This window comes from Coregonus clupeaformis, chromosome 17, assembly GCF_020615455.1.
Source record: "Coregonus clupeaformis isolate EN_2021a chromosome 17, ASM2061545v1, whole genome shotgun sequence".
Lineage (NCBI taxonomy): Eukaryota > Metazoa > Chordata > Actinopteri > Salmoniformes > Salmonidae > Coregonus > Coregonus clupeaformis.
The window spans coordinates 70,406,152-70,424,156 of NC_059208.1; the positions used below are offsets into that span (position 1 = coordinate 70,406,152).

The 18,005-nt window shown below is 45.3% G+C and overlaps 1 protein-coding gene across 2 annotated transcripts in view; it reads right to left on the reverse strand.

The window, feature by feature from the left end:
- Positions 1-16,075, reverse strand: part of LOC121542923 (myocardin-like) — a 64,286-nt gene extending 48,211 nt beyond the window's left edge. For both annotated transcript variants that reach the window (XM_045226486.1, XM_041852552.2), the window contains exons 1-8: positions 15,742-16,075; positions 14,250-14,422; positions 10,551-10,598; positions 4,202-4,227; positions 3,786-3,852; positions 1,184-1,309; positions 869-1,065; positions 472-612 (exon numbers count right to left, since the gene is read on the reverse strand). In XM_045226486.1, the coding sequence (XP_045082421.1) occupies positions 472-612; positions 869-1,065; positions 1,184-1,309; positions 3,786-3,852; positions 4,202-4,227; positions 10,551-10,598; positions 14,250-14,304 (660 nt within the window). In that variant the 5' untranslated portion in view covers positions 14,305-14,422; positions 15,742-16,075. The remainder of the gene's footprint in view (positions 1-471; positions 613-868; positions 1,066-1,183; positions 1,310-3,785; positions 3,853-4,201; positions 4,228-10,550; positions 10,599-14,249; positions 14,423-15,741) is intronic.
- Between the last annotated feature and the right edge of the window lie 1,930 nt (positions 16,076-18,005).

Genomic DNA, 18,005 nt, shown 5'->3' on the forward strand with positions numbered 1-18,005 from the left:
TTTGATTTGATGTGTGAAACCGTGACAACTGACAATCCAGTCAGTTGTGACATCTAGCAGGTGTGTGTGTGTGTGTGTGTGTTAAGCCATAGGGCATAGTTCCGTTGGTAGTGACTGTTGACACTAATGAATGCGTAACACCAGAGTGAGTGTGTACATTATGCTATGTGGTTGAATAACTATACAGGAGAAGAAGAGTCCCTACTGATCTACTGTACCTGACCCTCAGTCAAAACATGTATTTCTCTCTATGCAGACAATACATTAACATCGGGGATACTGTAATACTGTAATACTGCATATGCATGGGATTATGTTTGATTGACTTTACCACCAATCAATAAATCAATTAATCCATTGTTAATGCTTCTATCAATCTATTCTTAATTTCTATCATGCTTTTTACAGATGCATTTCCACATTATTCTAGATGTGTGTTTGATCTATTTCTGAGTAACCCTGTTCCAGTACCTTTGGCAGCAGGGGCGTGGCATGGGAGGTCAGATACATCCCCTTTAGTGTCCCGGTCGTTGCCATGGAGTTGGAGTCGCCCACAGTCATGCACATTGGCTGCCTGATGCCCTCAGTTGCTGGGAGCAACGCCAAGATAGACTGCAGGAAAGCAGGACAGAAATATAAACAGGTTATAGTAGATGCTTTAACCCAAGCATGACTTGCAGTTCTAAAGGCAGTTTTGTGTTTTCCCTGCTGATGGTTGAGGTTAGGATTTAGGGGAAGTTAATCTCACCCAATGGTTGAGGTTAGGATTTAGGGGAAGGTAATCTCACTTGATGGTTGAGGTTAAGATTTAGGGGAAGGTCATCTCACCTGATTGTTGAGGTTAGGATTTAGGGGAAGTTCATCTCACCTGAGCATGGGCGGTACTGTGGGTAAGGGGCGAGACCCCAGGCGACAGGTCACTCAGTGATTGGTCGTCTGAGAGCCCCGGCGATGAGGAGAGTGCAGGTGATTGGAGGACCCTGAGTTGCTCGGGAGACAAGGAGGAGGAGCAGGAAGAGATGTCATCTTGGAAGACATCTGAGGAGAGAGAGAAGGAGACGGGGCCTAAGGGAAGAGTGGGAGAAGGAAGGCAGGGGAAGAAGGAAAAGGTTTATTAGTAATGACATCTGGACTGTTTGAAAACGTCTATAGTTATTTTGTGCGTGTGTGTGTGTTAACTCACGGTTCTCCGGAGGCAGTATGTGTTTGTGCAGTAGCTCAAGAGGTCCTGGCCGACGCTGGATCTTCTCTCCGAGGTCGTCAGCCAGCCGAGCCTTCTTCTGCCTCCCGGCCCCACACACACTCCTGTCTGTTAGAGAGAGAAGCAACACACTCCTGTCTGTTAGAGAGAGAAGCAACACAAGCCTGTCTGTTAGAGAGAGAAGCAACACACTCTAGTCTGTTAGAGAGAGAAGCAATACACTCCTGTCTGTTAGAGAGAGAAGCAACACACTCTAGTCTGTTAGAGAGAGAAGCAACACACTCCTGTCTGTTAGAGAGAGAAGCAACACACTCTAGTCTGTTAGAGAGAGAAGCAACACACTCCTGTCTGTTAGAGAGAGAAGCAACACACTCCTGTATGTTAGAGAGAGAAGCAACACACTCCTGTCTGTTAGAGACAGAAGCAACAGGAGCTGAGAGCAGATGTGTGTTTGCGTATGCATAACTGTGTTACAGTAGTCACTCAATCCCAGTTCAACCCAGCAGGGGTACCCAAAATGTCTGCCTTAAAGGAAACACATACCCCTGGAGACACACAAAACAACAACAATAACAACAACAACACTCCTGTCTGTTAGAGAGAGAAGCAATACACTCCTGTCTGTTAGAGAGAGAAGCAACACACTCTAGTCTGTTAGAGAGAGAAGCAACACACTCCTGTCTGTTAGAGAGAGAAGCAATACACTCCTGTCTGTTAGAGAGAGAAGCAACACACTCTAGTCTGTTAGAGAGAGAAGCAACACACTCCTGTCTGTTAGAGAGAGAAGCAACACACTCTAGTCTGTTAGAGAGAGAAGCAACACACTCCTGTCTGTTAGAGAGAGAAGCAACACACTCCTGTATGTTAGAGAGAGAAGCAACACACTCCTGTCTGTTAGAGACAGAAGCAACAGGAGCTGAGAGCAGATGTGTGTTTGCGTATGCATAACTGTGTTACTGTAGGCACTCAATCCCAGTTCAACCCAGCAGGGGTACCCAAAATGTCTGCCTTAAAGGAAACACATACCCCTGGAGACACACAAAACAACAACAATAACAACAACAACAACAACAACAACACCAGAAATGCAACATTAATAGTGGTCTTTTAATCACAATGGACAAGGGAATAAATACAAGGGGAAAGGTTACAGAGAAGAAGAAGGGGAGAGGATAGAAAGGAGAAGAGAGAGGAGGAGAGGATAGAGGAGAAGAGAGGATAGTGAGGAGAAGAGAGGATAGTGAGGATAGTGAGGAAAAGAGAGGAGGAGAGGAGAAGAGAGGATAGTGAGAAGAGAGGATAGTGAGGAGAAGAGAGAGGAGAAGAGAGGATAGTGAGGAGAAGAGAGGATAGAGAGGATAGTGAGGAGAAGAGAGGAGGAGAGAGGAGAAGAGAGGATAGTGAGAAGAGAGGATAGTGAGGAGAAGAGAGAGGAGAAGAGAGGATAGTGAGGAGAAGAGAGGATAGAGAGGAGAAGAGAGGATAGTGAGGAGAAGAGAGGATAGTGAGGAGAAGAGAGGAGGAGAGAGGATAAGAGAGGATAGTGAAGAGAAGAGATGATAGTCAGGAGAAGAGAGGAGGAGAGTGGAGAAGAGAGGATAGTGAGGAGAAGAGAATATAGTGAAGAGAAGAGAGGAGGAGAGAGGAGAAGAGAGGATAGTGAGGAGAAGAGAGGAGGAGAGAGGAGAAGAGAGGATAGTGAGGAGAAGAGGGAGGAGAAGAGGGTACAGAGGAGGAGAGGAGGAGAGGATAGAGAGAAGAAAAGAGAGGAAGAGAGAGAGGAGGAGATGTAACAGAGGAGGGGAGAGAGAGATGTGAGTGATGGAGAAAACGACAGTTCTCCATCCCTCGATGGGTGGGGTTTTGTGTTCTGTCCATCATTGCTTGGCTGACTTGTTTAATCCAATGAAACCTGCCTGTTATGGAGAGCAACATGGTTCATATCTACGTGTGATTGACAGCTAATGGAATTCCAATTCCATCATAGGGCTCTGAACCTTCATTTCCTCATCACTCTACAGGTAAAGAGGAGTGGAGGAATTAGAGTAGATAAGAGAAAATGGATTGAGACAGAGAGAAAGAAACACAGAGAGAGGTAGTGAGAGAGTGATAGAGGGAGAGTGAGAGAGAGAGCCAGAGAGAGCAAGAAACAAAGAGAGGTAGTGATAATGTTACAGAGAGAGAGAGAGAGAGAGAGAGAGAGAGAGAGAGAGAGAGAGAGAGCTAGTGCGACAGAGAGAGAGAGCTAGTGCGACAGAGAGAGAGAGCTAGTGCAACAGAGAGAGAGAGAGAGAGAGAGAGAGAGCTAGTGCGACAGAGAGAGAGAGCTAGTGCGACAGAGAGAGAGAGCTAGTGCAACAGAGAGAGAGAGCTAGTGCAACAGAGAGAGAGAGAGAGAGAGAGAGAGAGAGAGAGAGAGAGAGAGAGAGAGAGAGAGAGAGGGGTAGTTAGAGGGGAAGAGAAAGACAGAGTGACAGAGACAGAGATAGATGATGAAGAGTGTTATGTTTTGCTGGGAGCATACTAAATGAGTCAGACAATAGACAGCAGGAATACAGTGGACAGACAGACGGGGCATCATCACCTTGTGCAGTTTTAGTGTTCAGACCACACCGGCGCGACTTCTGAGTGGCACCATTGTCAGTTAGACGCTACATTGGGAGATAGCAGGTCAAACCAGCAAAACAGTTTTGGGGTCAGTTCCATTTCAATTCAATTCATTCAATTTAGACCACATATTAAAAATGATATGGCCTAAATTATCATTATTTCTTTATTAAATTGATTTTCTGTTTAAATGGAATTGACCCATCAACAATAGCAGTAGAGACTCTGTCATGAATACATAGGGTTTTCTTATCGTTGAACAATATCTGTATTTATACTACTTGCATTTACTTTAGCCTACTGTCGGATGTATTGTCAGCGACTTGTCTAAGAGGTGAAGAAAGGAGACAACAAGTATCGTCTTTAGGTTGAGAGAAACAGTGAGCTACTCACCAGAGCTTTACTCTGATCTTTATCTCCTTTGTGAGAGGGAGAGAGAGAGAGAGAGAGAGAGAGAGAGAGAGAGAGAGGAGAGAGAGAGAGAGAGAGAGAGAGAGAGAGAGGAGAGAGAGAGGGGAGAGAGAGAGAGAGAGAGAGAGAGAGAGAGAGAGAGAGAGAGAGAGAGAGAGAGAGAGAGAGAGAGAGAGAGAGAGAGAGAGAGAGAGAGTTTTGAGTTTTAAATAATCTTTATTGGGTCTGGGAGCCCACCACACAAATACTCATACAAAACCGTATTTACACATCAATTAAAAACACAACTCCAATTCCTCCTCCACAGTAACTGAACACAACAGCGTCTGAATGCCCCATATACTCATGAACAGATCAATATTGTTGACCAGTTTGTAATAGGCAAACTCAATTCTCAATCTTGCTGCCACCATTCCCTCCAGCATTCCCACCACATCCACAGACCCCTGTCCCCGAATACTGTTCTTTCGGGTCTTCCATATGGCTAATTTTGCTGCCCCTAACACAAAATTAAGCAACAAAACTACAGCTTTCTGACTAAACCTGTACTTTGGCCCCAATATGTACAGTTGGGAAGAGAAAACCTCTCCCAGCGCTGAGAACCAGTTAGTGATCAGGTCAATCATCCCGACCAACCTGGGACACTGTAAAAACAGATGTGCCAGAGTTTCAGGTTCAGCACAGAATGGACACTCCTCCCCAACAGTAGGATCCAGGTGTACCAGATACATGTTGGTGGCTATGGCTCCATGTATTATCCTCCATTGGAGGTCAGCTGTCCTCTTATCAATAGGCAGTTTGTATAGTGTTCGCCAGCGGCCTTTTGGGGAGGCACCTGGACCAAGCACACCCGCCCACCTCGTCGATTTTACCCCTTCCAGGGAAGAGGCATGGGACACCTTTACACATGTTCTGTACATGGCCTTCTTTCCCACCTCCTTGAACTCCCCCAGCTCCGGGGTATCGAAGGAAAGCAGCATCCCCACGTCCTCCTCGAATGCCCCCGCCGCAGCACTAACAATCAGTGCAGGGAACACATAATCCAGACCCTCCTTCCACCGATCAGAATTGGAGGTGTCAGTCACATACTGCAGATGAAGTACTGGCAAGGAATCACAGACCTCAGCGACGACCTTCCTCAGTAGGCGAGACGATCGGATCCCCGCTCTTTCTCCCAGCTCCTCCAACGACCTATTCCTGTTCCACATCAGATGACCCAGCTTAGTACACCCCACGCCTAACAGGCATGAACGTAGGCTAGCTGAACCCAGAACACGGGACTGGATGGCAGTGTTGTGAAAAAGAGGCTCTTCAAAAAGCCACATCCCTGGTGGCGTGCAGGCCTTACGGGACTTGACCAGAACTCTCCAAGCCTGCATAACAGACTCATAGAATGGAGTCAGGCCAGGCAACTCACCCCCCTCCAGCTTTAAGAGGAAAAGATGCTTGTCTAAGCCCAAACAGCCCGCTCTCCTCATCAATGCGTAGGCTGTGTCAACCCAGCTAGAACCGTCACTGTACAACAGTCTCTGGGCTGCTTGAAGCCGGAAAGCCATGATCCTGGAAGAAATGTCCACCAGGCCTTGCCCACCCTCGTGCAGTGGCAGGTACAGGGCTGAAGCTTTAATCCAATGTTGTCCAGACCAGAAGAAGTTGACAAGGGTCCTCTGAAGCTCTTGTATCAGACCCTTTGGTGGCTGTAAAATCATTAGTCTGTGCCACAGGGTAGAGGCAGCTAGGTTATTAGCTACCAGTACCCTTCCCCTATAAGACAGCTGGGGCAGCACCCATTTCCATCTTGACAGTCTGGCACACACTTTCTCCACTACACCCTCCCAGTTCTTTTTCTGAAAGACATCGGAGCCTAGAAAAACCCCCAAAGTCTTCATCCCATCTCTGCCCCACTGAAGCCCCCTGGTAACCGTGGAGCGGACCCCATCTGAAGCTGGCCTGCCCACAGCGCTTCACTCTTTCCCCAATTGACTCTAGCTGAGGAGGCCCCCTCATACACCTTTAAGGCGTCTGAGAGAACCTTAACATCCTCATCCCCTGTAATAAAAACTGTCACGTCATCTGCATACGCAGACAGTGCTATCGTGGGACCCTTCATTACACCTGGCACAGAGAAACCAGTAAGCTTCGCTCTTAAAAAGCAAAGCATTGGTTCAATCGCCAGACTGTATAACTGCCCTGAAATTGGGCATCCCTGCCTGATGCCCCTTTGGACAGGGATGGGACAACTCAAACCACCCCCCCACCTTCACCATACACGAGGCCCCAGCATACAGTAACTTCATCCAAGACAAAAAAACATCCCCAACCCCAAAGGCTTTCATTGTTTAAAACAAGTACTGGTGGTCCACACGATCAAAAGCCTTCTCCTGATCCAAAGAAAGTAAACCCACATTTACATCAGACAGTTTACAAATGTCCAAAACATCTCTTATTAGAAACAAGTTGTCAACAATAGAGCGATCAGGTACACAGTAGGACTGGTCCTTGTGGACCAACAATCCCAGATACTCTTTCAACCTGTTTGAGAGACATTTAGAAACAATTTTATATTCTGCACACAGCAAAGCAACAGGTCTCCAATTTTTTATGAGAGCCAAATCCCCCTTTTTTGGCAACAGTGAAAGTACCGCACGTTGACAAGATACAGGAAGAGAGCCCTCATGAAAAGATTCACACACCACTTCATAAAAATCCTCCCCAATAGACCCCCCAAAAGTGCTTGTAAAACTCAGATGGTAAACCATCAATGCCAGGGGCTCGGCCTGTTGAGAGCTGCATAACTGCTGTGGACAGCTCTTGCAGTGTAATGTCAGAGTCCAATGCGACTCTTTGCTCAGGTCCCAATTGAGGAAGACCGTGTAACAACTGTTCAGTACACAGAGAGTCACAATCCTCCGCCTTATAGAGGGCAGAATAGAAATCCACGGCATGTTGACGCATTTCACTGTCGTCCGTGGTCACCTTCCCATCAGGGAGACGAAGGCAGACCATCTGTTTACGTTGCAATGTCGACTGTCCTAGGTTAAAAAAAAAAGCACTAGGAGCATCCATATCCTTGAGGGAAGCGAAACGAGACCTAATCAAGGCACCCTTCACTCTTTCATGCAGAAACGACCTCAATTCATGTTTCTTGTCCTGTAAGTTCATGACTAGTCCGGGGTCATTCTGAGTGAGCAACTTCAATTCAATAGATTTAATGTTCTGCTCAAGGGCCCTGATAGTCTCTTTAACTTCAATTCGAGACAGAGCAGTATACTGTTGACAAAATAATCGTATTTGGGCCTTCCCAACCTCCCACCATTGTCTCAAGGACTCAAAATTCCCTTTTGTAACCCTCCATTTTTCCCAAAACAACAAAAACCTTTCACAAAACATGACATCATGTAACAATTTAACATTAAAATACCAATAAGATGATGACCTTCGTGGACAGGACAAGTGAATATCAACAGTGACAATATGGTGATCAGAGAAACCCACAGGAGTAATGTCACACCTTCCAACCCTACTACAGTATTGCTCAGATACATACAACCTGTCTAACCTTGCTGCACTGACATGACCTTCATTAACTTTTAGCCATGTGTACTGCCTAACTTTTGCATTCCTTACTCTCCACACATCAGAAAGCTCAAACTCAGTTAATAGACCAGACAGACAAATTGCTGACCGCAGGTGAGGTTCTTCAGCGGTGCGATCAACAGTAAAATCCACTGTACAGTTCCAGTCCCCCCTAAAACCATACACCCCTCTTGGTCACACTGTCTTAAGGTTTCCTTTATTTTATCAAAAACAACAATACGCTCTGTACCCTCATTAGGAGCATAAACATTCAAAAAAACAAACAAAAACCCCATAACATTCACCTTGACCAATAAAACCCGACCCTTGACAATCTCTGTTGTAGATACCACAGTCACCCCTAAGCCTGAAGAAAACAAGATTGCCACCCCAGCACTGAAATTAGTACCATGACTGAGTATATGCTGCCCCTCCCACCACATACCCCAGTCAGCCGCATTTTCCTCATCACTATGTGTCTCCTGTAGGAAAACTACATTAAGCCTTTTCTGTTTTATTACTTCTAATACCCAAGCCCTCTTATTCCTGTCCCTTCCTCCATTAATGTTGAGAGAACCTACCCTTAGTACCTCCATATAGAAAAGACAAAGGAAAAGCAGAAGATACCACAGAGAAACCAGACAAAGAGAATAGAACACCCTATGAGGCATAATCATCATCATTATTTAAATTTTCTCTTAACCTGACCACGTTTCCCACCACCCTTTGCTGCTGCAACAGCAGTAACAAATTTCCTCAAGCGAAACCGCTTCTTCTCACTCAACTGGTCTAACCCCACCGTCTTCTGTAACATCACCGCTGACCTCACAAACTTATCAACATCAAAATAATCTGCCAATTTGACAGATTTCCCAAAAGTCTGATCCAGAAACCCTTTTACCTCCTCTAGATCGTAAATTGAGTCCTCACCAGCTGATACCGTATCAAGAGAGATATCCATATCCATATCCTTCTCCTGATCCTCCTCAACTGAGGCCACAGACCACTGACTCCCCTCTACCACATCCCTTTCAACACTCCCCCACTTGCACCCCATCACTCGTACCAGGCATCTCCTCCACTACCTGGGAGACTAGCCCCACCTGAACCCCATTACTCGTAGTGGGCATCTCCTCCACTACCTGGGAGACTAGCCCCACCTGAACCCCATTACTCGTAGTGGGCATCTCCTCCACTACCTGGGAGACTAGCCCCACCTGAACCCCATTACTCTTAGTGGGCATCTCCTCCACTACCTGGGAGACTAGCCCCCCTGTAACCCAGCACTCATAGTGGGCATCTCCTCCACTACCTGGGAGACTAGCCCCCCCTGTACCCCAGCACTCATAGTGGGCATCTCCTCCACTACCTGGGAAACTAGCCCCCCTGTACCCCAGCACTCATAGTGGGCATCTCCTCCACTACCTGGGAGATTAGCTCCACATGAACCCTCTCCTGTAACCCATTACTTTTAGTGGGCATCTCCTCCACTACCTGGGAGATTAGCTCCACATGTACCCCCCTCCTGTACCACAGCACTCGTACTGGGCACCTCCTCACCAGTCTGAGGAAATGGCCCTTCAGATCCATCCTTACCTTCTACAACCATTTTTTTCTGCTGCATAACATTTCCCTCTGGTACAAGTTGCACCTCTGTGCCCTCAACACGGACAACTTGTTCCTCAGCAACAGATGCGTGTGGCTGTTCTACCACTGTCAGCCCACCTCTTCCTACATCAGTGGGCCCAGGCGTTACGAGGACCACCTGCGCCCCTCCCTCTGCCTTCTCCCTTTTCGGGCAAGCATGTCGCTTATGACCAACATCCCCACACTCAAAACACCGTTGACTACCCGTACTAGCATAAGCCATATACAGTCTATTGTCATACTTGACTTTAAACGCTAACTCCAAAGTCTGCTCCGGTGAGTCCAAAAACAAACACCTGTCGCCGAAACGACATTACCTGTTTCAACGCCGGGTGTTTGCAACCCAATGGGACAACCTTAATTGAACTTGCAAACTTCCCAAAGCGCAATAACTCGCGCTCCAATAGCTCATTTGGAATGAACGGCGGTACATTTGAAATCGTTACCCTTGTTGACGGAGAAAAAAGCGGCGTAACTTGAATAAACATTCCTTTAAGAAGTATGCCATGCTCAACCATACGATCAACAAGGCGCTCTTCTTTAAGAAATACCACCACCGCTTTATTCATCCGTGACGCATAAGCAACATTCTCATATCCTACCTTCTCTCCTACGGCGACCAAAACCTCTTCCACCGTGACAGTAGCTTCAGTAACACACCTAAAGCCGTGTCGAAGTGACAGGGACGGCGTCCCGATTCGGGCCGCCATCCCCACCAAAATCAGGGTAATTTCGACACGAAAAACAATATACTTAATTCTACCACAACAAAAAAAAATAGAAATAATAATCTTAATCATGCATAGAAGAAAAAAGGATATCACCAAGAAAAGGAAAACCCAGGATATCTAACTCTACACAACACTCGCACTTAGCACTCACTCAAACAATTCCCAGCACGCACCAAACACTCCCAGCATGCAGAGAGAGAGAGAGAGAGAGAGAGAGAGAGAGAGAGAGAGAGAGAGAGAGAGAGAGAGAGAGAGAGAGAGAGAGAGAGAGAGAGAGAGAGAGAGAGAGAGAGAGAGAGAGCAGTCGTTAGAAGGCAATGTAAAGAAGAGAGAAGACCCCAACCCTGTCAGTAGACATAAACAGTAACTCCACTCACCAGAGTCGATTTCATTTTGCCTTCGGTTCTGAATCCTCAACTGCAAGACTGAAAGACAAGCAGTAGAAATGTGGTGAATTGGATGTATGAGAATACCTGGAATAACCTGCAAGGTAACTATAGGTAAAAGGTTAACTATTGTTATATGTTCTGTAGTACCATATTGCTCTGGAATAGTATAGTAACATGTGACTTAGCAATCTTAGTACATCTCTGCACACACTCCATCATAAAGTAATGTGTCACATATGGCAGCAAACACACAGTCATGAAGTCATACACACACACACACACATACACTGCACACACGTCTTCACACTAAGAGGTTTATTGGGGGAGGGGCCGATAGGTTGGGTGACATTTCCCACAATGCATTTCAGTGCTGAGTTTTGAGATCTGGGAGGGAGGGAGGGAGGGGACAGCAGGATGAGAGGGGTTTGGGGGGGCTGTAACTATTTATCTGTCAGTATGTCTATTTCTGTCGCCCCCATCCCCCCTTCAGCTGTCCTTCTCTCTTCAGCACTCTCCACCTCCCTCCCTTCGTCACTGTCATGCACGCTAAGTAAATTCTTCCTCCCCTCTTTTCTGTCAGCTGACCGCTACTCGAAAAGAGACCCCATTACATTACTTCAGTAAAAACACCACTTAGCCTGGTTCTACAGTAACAGCTATATCTTAGCCTGGTAACAGCTACCTCTTGGTGCAGTATTGGACTGGGCACCCTGATTGACTCACATAAGCCTCCATGCTCACTCGGTCATGGTCCTGTATGTGGAATGGATTGTGAGGTGGAATAATGGATTGGACTCTCAGAGGTGAGATTACAGGACCCACCTAAAGTTACAGATAGGCCCTTGACCCGCTCCAGGTAACTAACACATTTAATAATCATTTAAAAGGTACCCATAAGAGTTGATTGACTACTTATAAACCATTTATAAGCCATATACAGATGGTAGCTCAATTCAGTTTACCGTTAACAATTAACAGTCTGTAACTGAGTGGAAACAAATGAAGCAAGAATCTTGATGACAGATAAGAGCAGGAAGGTGACAGTGTAAGCTACTGAAGGTATGAATGGATTTAGCTCAGTGAGATTATCTTCCTGCTTTGGGCAAGCATTCATGGACAGAGAGAGATAACAGAGATTGGATGGAGATTATAATTGTCTCCTCAACTGTCTATAATGTGAAGTAATCTCATACTGAACCTTACAGGTTATCAACGATAATTTATCATTTAGCAGCTACCAAATGCAGTATTATCATTATTATGATTTCACAGCTGAAGTACATATGTAAAATCTTAATTTGATCACCCTGTTGTTGCATGAAATGTCCTGCACAACAGGAAATGCAAATTTGTAGTGTATTCAAGGTTTAAAAAGGCTTCTAAAGTTTGTAATTTCCACTTTAAAATGTCAGACTTGATTTGCCCTAACAAAAAATGTATCAACCCCTACAAAAATGTCAATGTATTATCATCCACACAATAACACACATTTCCTTTTACTGCAGGATTATTTTCCTGCCGTGAGAAACTGGTCAAATTAAGATCCTTGACTAACACCACCACTGTCCACAGGCACAGCACATCCTACCACTTTTCTTCTTGAACACAAGTTACACAACCCATATTGCCATCCTTCCATCCATAGGCTATTAATTAAACATCAACCAATCAGACAACATTCACCTATAGACAAAAGTATTGATTGGTCGATTGGTCCTTCATAGCCTACAACCATTTCCTCCATAGCTGAATAGAGAGTAGGTTCAAAGCAGCAGGGCAGCTGATACTTAGTTAGCGAGTCTAACTCATTTAAATGTCTCTTCTAATGAATCCAATCTGGAAACCTCAAAACACTTCCTGGTATTTAAATAAATAAATAAACTCATCAAATCTAATCTGAACCTCCAGCTGCCCAAGAAAGGCCTGGTAATGAACAGCTGGTGGAAAAAAACAACAGCAGGAATGTCTCTATGACCTAATTTCCTGTCCCTACCAAGCCTCTTTATGACAGCAGCAGACCGATAACAACAGCGGCGGCCATTTTTAAGGAGACACGTTCCAATTCTAGAACACAACTGCTGCTAGTTAAAGGACAGTAGCCTATGGCTGATGGCCCAACACAAAACATTGTAAAGAAATCCAACGTGCAAAAGGATTCAGTAGCTTTACACATTTCTTGCTACAGATGTAGGATCTTAATTTGAGCCATTTTGCTACACCAGGAAAATAATCCTGCAGCAACAGAAAATGTGAATTGTTATGTGGATTAAAATTTGTAGAGGTTGATACATTTTTCTTTAGGGCAAATCAAGTCAGAAATGTTTTAAGTGGAAATTGCAAACTTTAGAAGCCTTTTTAAAACTGCAACTACAGGATGATCAAATTTAAGATACGGCATCTGTATAATGTCATCCAAATATTTTCCAATCTTATAACTGTACCTCCAATGCTGTTTTACATTTTACATTTACGTCATTTAGCAGACGCTCTTATCCAGAGCGACTTACAGTTAGTGAATACATATTTTTTTATTTTTTATACTGGCCCCCCGTGGGAATCAAACCCACAACCCTGGCGTTGCAAACGCCATGCTCTATCAACTGAGCTACATCCCTGCCGGCCATTCCCTCCCCTACCCTGGACGACGCTGGGCCAATTGTGCGCCGCCCATGAGTCTCCCGGTCGCGGCCGGCTGCGACAGAGCCTGGATTCGAACCAGGATCTCTAGTGGAACAGTTAGCACTGCGATGCAGTGCCTTAGACCACTGCGCCACTCAGGAGACATTAATTTGTTATATGTTTGAATTTGCCAGAAGCCCTAAGAGTTTTTAGTTCACTGTGTACTGAGCCCTCAGTGTAAACAAACAGAACTTCACATCATTATGGTTGGAAATAGAGACAGAAAGTAGCTATATTCCATTTATCTCTCATGACAGATTAAAACATAGCTAGCTGTAAAACTTGGTTCTGGGTTCTGAGATTAATATGCTACAAATACTGTCATTGGGAGATTAAAAGGTTTGTGGTGAAGCTTCTGGTATGTCTATTCAGGAGAGCTCTGTGGTATCAATCAATAAATAGATATACAACGATCAATATGTTTACCCAGGGGCGCAACTTTCACTGGTCCCCCCCACATTCTGAAATTGCATTTTTGTCCCCCCCCCCAGTTTTACCATTGGAATGTGATACAAAACGAGGCAACGGTGTGCTTTAGGACCATGCGTACGCCTCCGAGCGGTTGTGTAGGCTGTTTGGAGTGTTTATCTGACTGAAGAAAAAAATATATACATATATTATGTCGCCCCCAACCTCTAAAACCAAAGTTGCGCCCCTGTGTTTACCTGATTAATCATCCTCATGATTAATGTAACCAAGACTAGACTTATCTGCCAATATCCTTCACAATCATTCCAGAATAACTTCTATGCTAATGTTATAGTCATCAATCATTACTAGTTATCATAGTTTCAGCAATGGGCTCGGGTGACTGAGAGAAACAAGAGGCTGAGTGACACTTTATGACTTAATACAGACAGTACTGTATATATGACCCAAGATCAGCCTAAGGGCAACTTAGTCCCACACCCCAGGCCTAAGTACCCTCCCTTCCCTTCCCTGCCAGCCCCACCCCACCCGGCCCGGCCCGATCTATCCCCACTCCAACCGGCCCGGCCCGATCCTCACCTGAGCGGAATTTGTTCCGGATGAGAAGCGACCTCTCAGAGGCCAGCAACGTCATGACGGAGAGGAGGGGAACGAGGGATGAGAGGAGGAGCAGAAAGAAAGATTGGAATCCTGTTTTTATTCCCACTTGGGTGGGAATCAGGAGGAATGGACTCTTCCGATTCTGTCTCTCTCTGTGTGGAAAACAGAGAAGAACAGAGAGAGGGAGAGAGGGAGAGAGGAACAGGGGAAATTAATGCTTTTGCTTATCCCTTGAGAAAAATATACTGACACTTAGTACAGAACACAGAGACCAGAGCAGTAGAAAGAAGAGAGAGATAGAGTGGACAGCAGTGAAGAGACACAAACTATCTGACACACACAGGATAGAGTGGACAGCAGTGCAGAAACACAAACTATCTGACACACACAGGATAGAGTGGACAGCAGTGCAGAGGCACAAACTATCTGACACACACAGGATAGAGTGGACAGTAGTGCAGAGGCACAAACTATCTGACACACACAGGATAGAGTGGACAGTAGTGCAGAGACACACTATCTGACACACACAGGCACAAACAGTCTCATGAGAAACATCGACATTGACTTGACCAAACTTCTCGCGGCAGGCTGCCACAATCAGAGAGAGAGAGGAGGGACTCACACACAGACACACACTGAGATATAAGGAGAAAGAAAGAGGAAGAGACAGAGTAGGAAGCATTTAGAACGACAGAGGAAAAGGAGGAGAGGCGAGGAGAGGAGAGAGACAGGGTGAGTCAGGCCATATGAGTGACAGAGACAGAGGTAGTGACAGACACCCAGACTCCAAACAGTGAATGCACAGGGGACACTGATTATAATGGACACGTAATGAGCCACAACACCTATCACAGAGGACACAACTATGCAGAGGAACGTGCTCTGATGGCTGGATGCACAGATTTAGAAGTGAAAGAAAGAGAAAACTGCCACAGAGAAATAAATGGTTTTATCTACACACAGAGAACTGGGGGGAGAGAGACAAAGAGGTTATTACTACTAATTCACACACACTTCATTAATGCACACACACCATTTATTGACTATATTGACTATGCCGCTAGCCACCCATAAGACAAATTGGGAACGCCTAAACAGCATGAAAGTGGACACACACAGAGTGACTGAGATTATTTACACAAAATCACTGAACAGGTGTTCATTAACACACAATCACACATTCACACACACACACACACACACACACACACACACACACACACACCACACACACACATTTATTTAAAAACTATATTAGAGCACTACCCATACAGTAGGACATTGATGAGTCCTCATATCACACAGTAGGGCACGGAGACGCAGAAAGAGAGAGAGAAAGAGAGCGAGGAAGAGAAACAGAGGAAGAGAGAGAGAGAGAGAGAGAGAGAGAGAGAGAGAGAGAGAGAGAGAGTGAGAGAGAGGGTGAGAGAGGGAGAGTAAATGAGGGAGAATTAAAGAGAATACTTACTGAAACAGAGAGAAGTCCCTCTGGGGAACTTGGAGTGGGTTTAAGATTAAATTAGAGAGAGGTGCGAGAAGGAAGAGATAACTTCAAGTACGTCTAATGATGATTTCTTTCATGTTCCTTTTCTTGTCATAAAAAAAAAAAAATCTCTCTCTTCGCACTCGTTAATCCCCTGGAAAAGGGTTCTAAAGGTGAACTTGGGGAGGAATAGATCTGATGTTCCTTCCTTCCTTATCATAGAACTAACCTTATCCTTCTCTCTCGTTTTCTCTAACCCTCTCTCGCTCTTTCTCTCTGGCCCTCTCCTGTCCAGCCTAAAGCGTCCTGGATCCTTGGTGCCAACTGTGGGGGACTGTCAAAGTTGTCACTCCTCCTCTCCCCTGTCTCTCTCTCTCCCCCTCCCTCACCCCTCTCCCCCTCCTTCAACCGTCCCAGCAACATACTGTACAGTCGTGGTCAAAAGTTTTGAGAATGACACAAGTATTGGTCTTCACAAAGTTCGCTGCTTCAGTGTTATGAGATATTTTTGTCAGATGTTACTATGGTATACTGAAGTATAATTACAAGCATTCCATAAGTGTCAAAGGCTTTTATTGACAATTACATTAAGTTTATGCAAAGAGTCAATATTTGCAGTGTTGACCCTTCTTTTCAAGACCTCTGCAATCCGCCCTGGCATGCTGTCAATTAACTTCTGGGCCACATCCTGACTGATGGCAGCCCATTCTTGCATAATCAATGCTTGGAGTTTGTCAGAATTTGTGGGTTTTTGTTTGTCCACCCGCCTCTTGAGGATTGACCACAAGTTCTCAATGGGATCAAGGTCTGGGGAGTTTCCTGGCCATGGACCCAAAATGTCGATGTTTTGTTCCCAGAGCCACTTAGTTATCACTTTTGCCTTATGGCAAGGTGCTCCATCATGCTGGAAAAGGCATTGGTCGTCACCAAACTGTTCTTGGATGGTTGAGAGAAGTTGCTCTCAGAGGATGTGTTGGTACCATTCTTTATTCATGGCTGTGTTCTTAGGCAAAAATGTGAGTGAGCCCACTCCCTTGGCTGAGAAGCAACGCCACACATGAATGGTCTCAGGGTGCTTTACTGTTGGCATGACACAGGACTGATGGTAGCGCTCACCTTATCTTCTCCGGACAAGGTGTTTTCCGGATGCCCCAAACAATCGGAAAGGGGATTCAGAGAAAACGACTTTACCCCAGTCCTCAGCAGTCCAATCCCTGTACCTTTTGCAGAATATCAGTCTGTCCCTGATGTTTTTCCTGGAGAGAAGTGGCTTCTTTGCTGCCCTTCTTGACACCAGGCCATCCTCCAAAAGTCTTTGCCTCACTGTGCGAGCAGATGCACTCACACCTGCCTGCTGCCATTCCTGAGCAAGCTCTGCACTGGTGGTGCCCCGATCCCGCAGCTGAGACGGTCCTGGTGCTTGCTGGACTTTTTTGGGCGCCCTGAAGCCTTCTTCACAACAATTGAACCTCTCTCCTTGAAGTTCTTCATGATCTTATAAATGGTTGATTTAGGTGCAATCTTACTAGCAGCAATATCATTGCCTGTGAAGCCCTTTTTGTGCAAAGCAATGATGACAGCATGTGTTTCCTTGCAGGGAACCATGGTTAACAGAGGAAGAACAATGATTTCAAGCACCATCCTCCTTTTAAAGCTTCCAGTCTGTTATTCTAACTCAATCAGCATGACAGAGTGATCTCCAGCCTTGTCCTCGTCAACACTCTCACCTGTGTTAACGAGAGAATGACTGACATGATGTCAGCTGGTCCTTTTGTGGCAGGGCTGAAATGCAATGGAAATGTTTTTGGGGGGATTAAGTTCATTTTCATGGCAAAGAGGGACTTTGAAATTAATTGCAATTCATCTGATCACTCTTCATGACATTCTGGAGTATATGCAAATTGCCATCATCAAAACTGAGGCAGCAGACTTTGTGAAAATTAGTATTTGTGTCATTCTCAAAACTTTTGACCACGACTGTACATCTGTTGACTGATTTGCTGATTAGTGGAGAGATCGAGTGACAATAAGTGGTCGTGTGTTTATGTGTCTTTGTCAAAAGTCCCCACAAAATGGATGACTCATGTCAACATGCACTTGGCATTGTTACCAACTTTGGACAGATACACTACACTAGTTTGAGGCCTATACTTTTTTGTCCCTTATGTTTTTTAAAGCAAATAATGATTTGGGATATTGGATATTGCGTAGGTGTGTTCTGGTGTGGTAGGTAGGTATTACTGTATGAC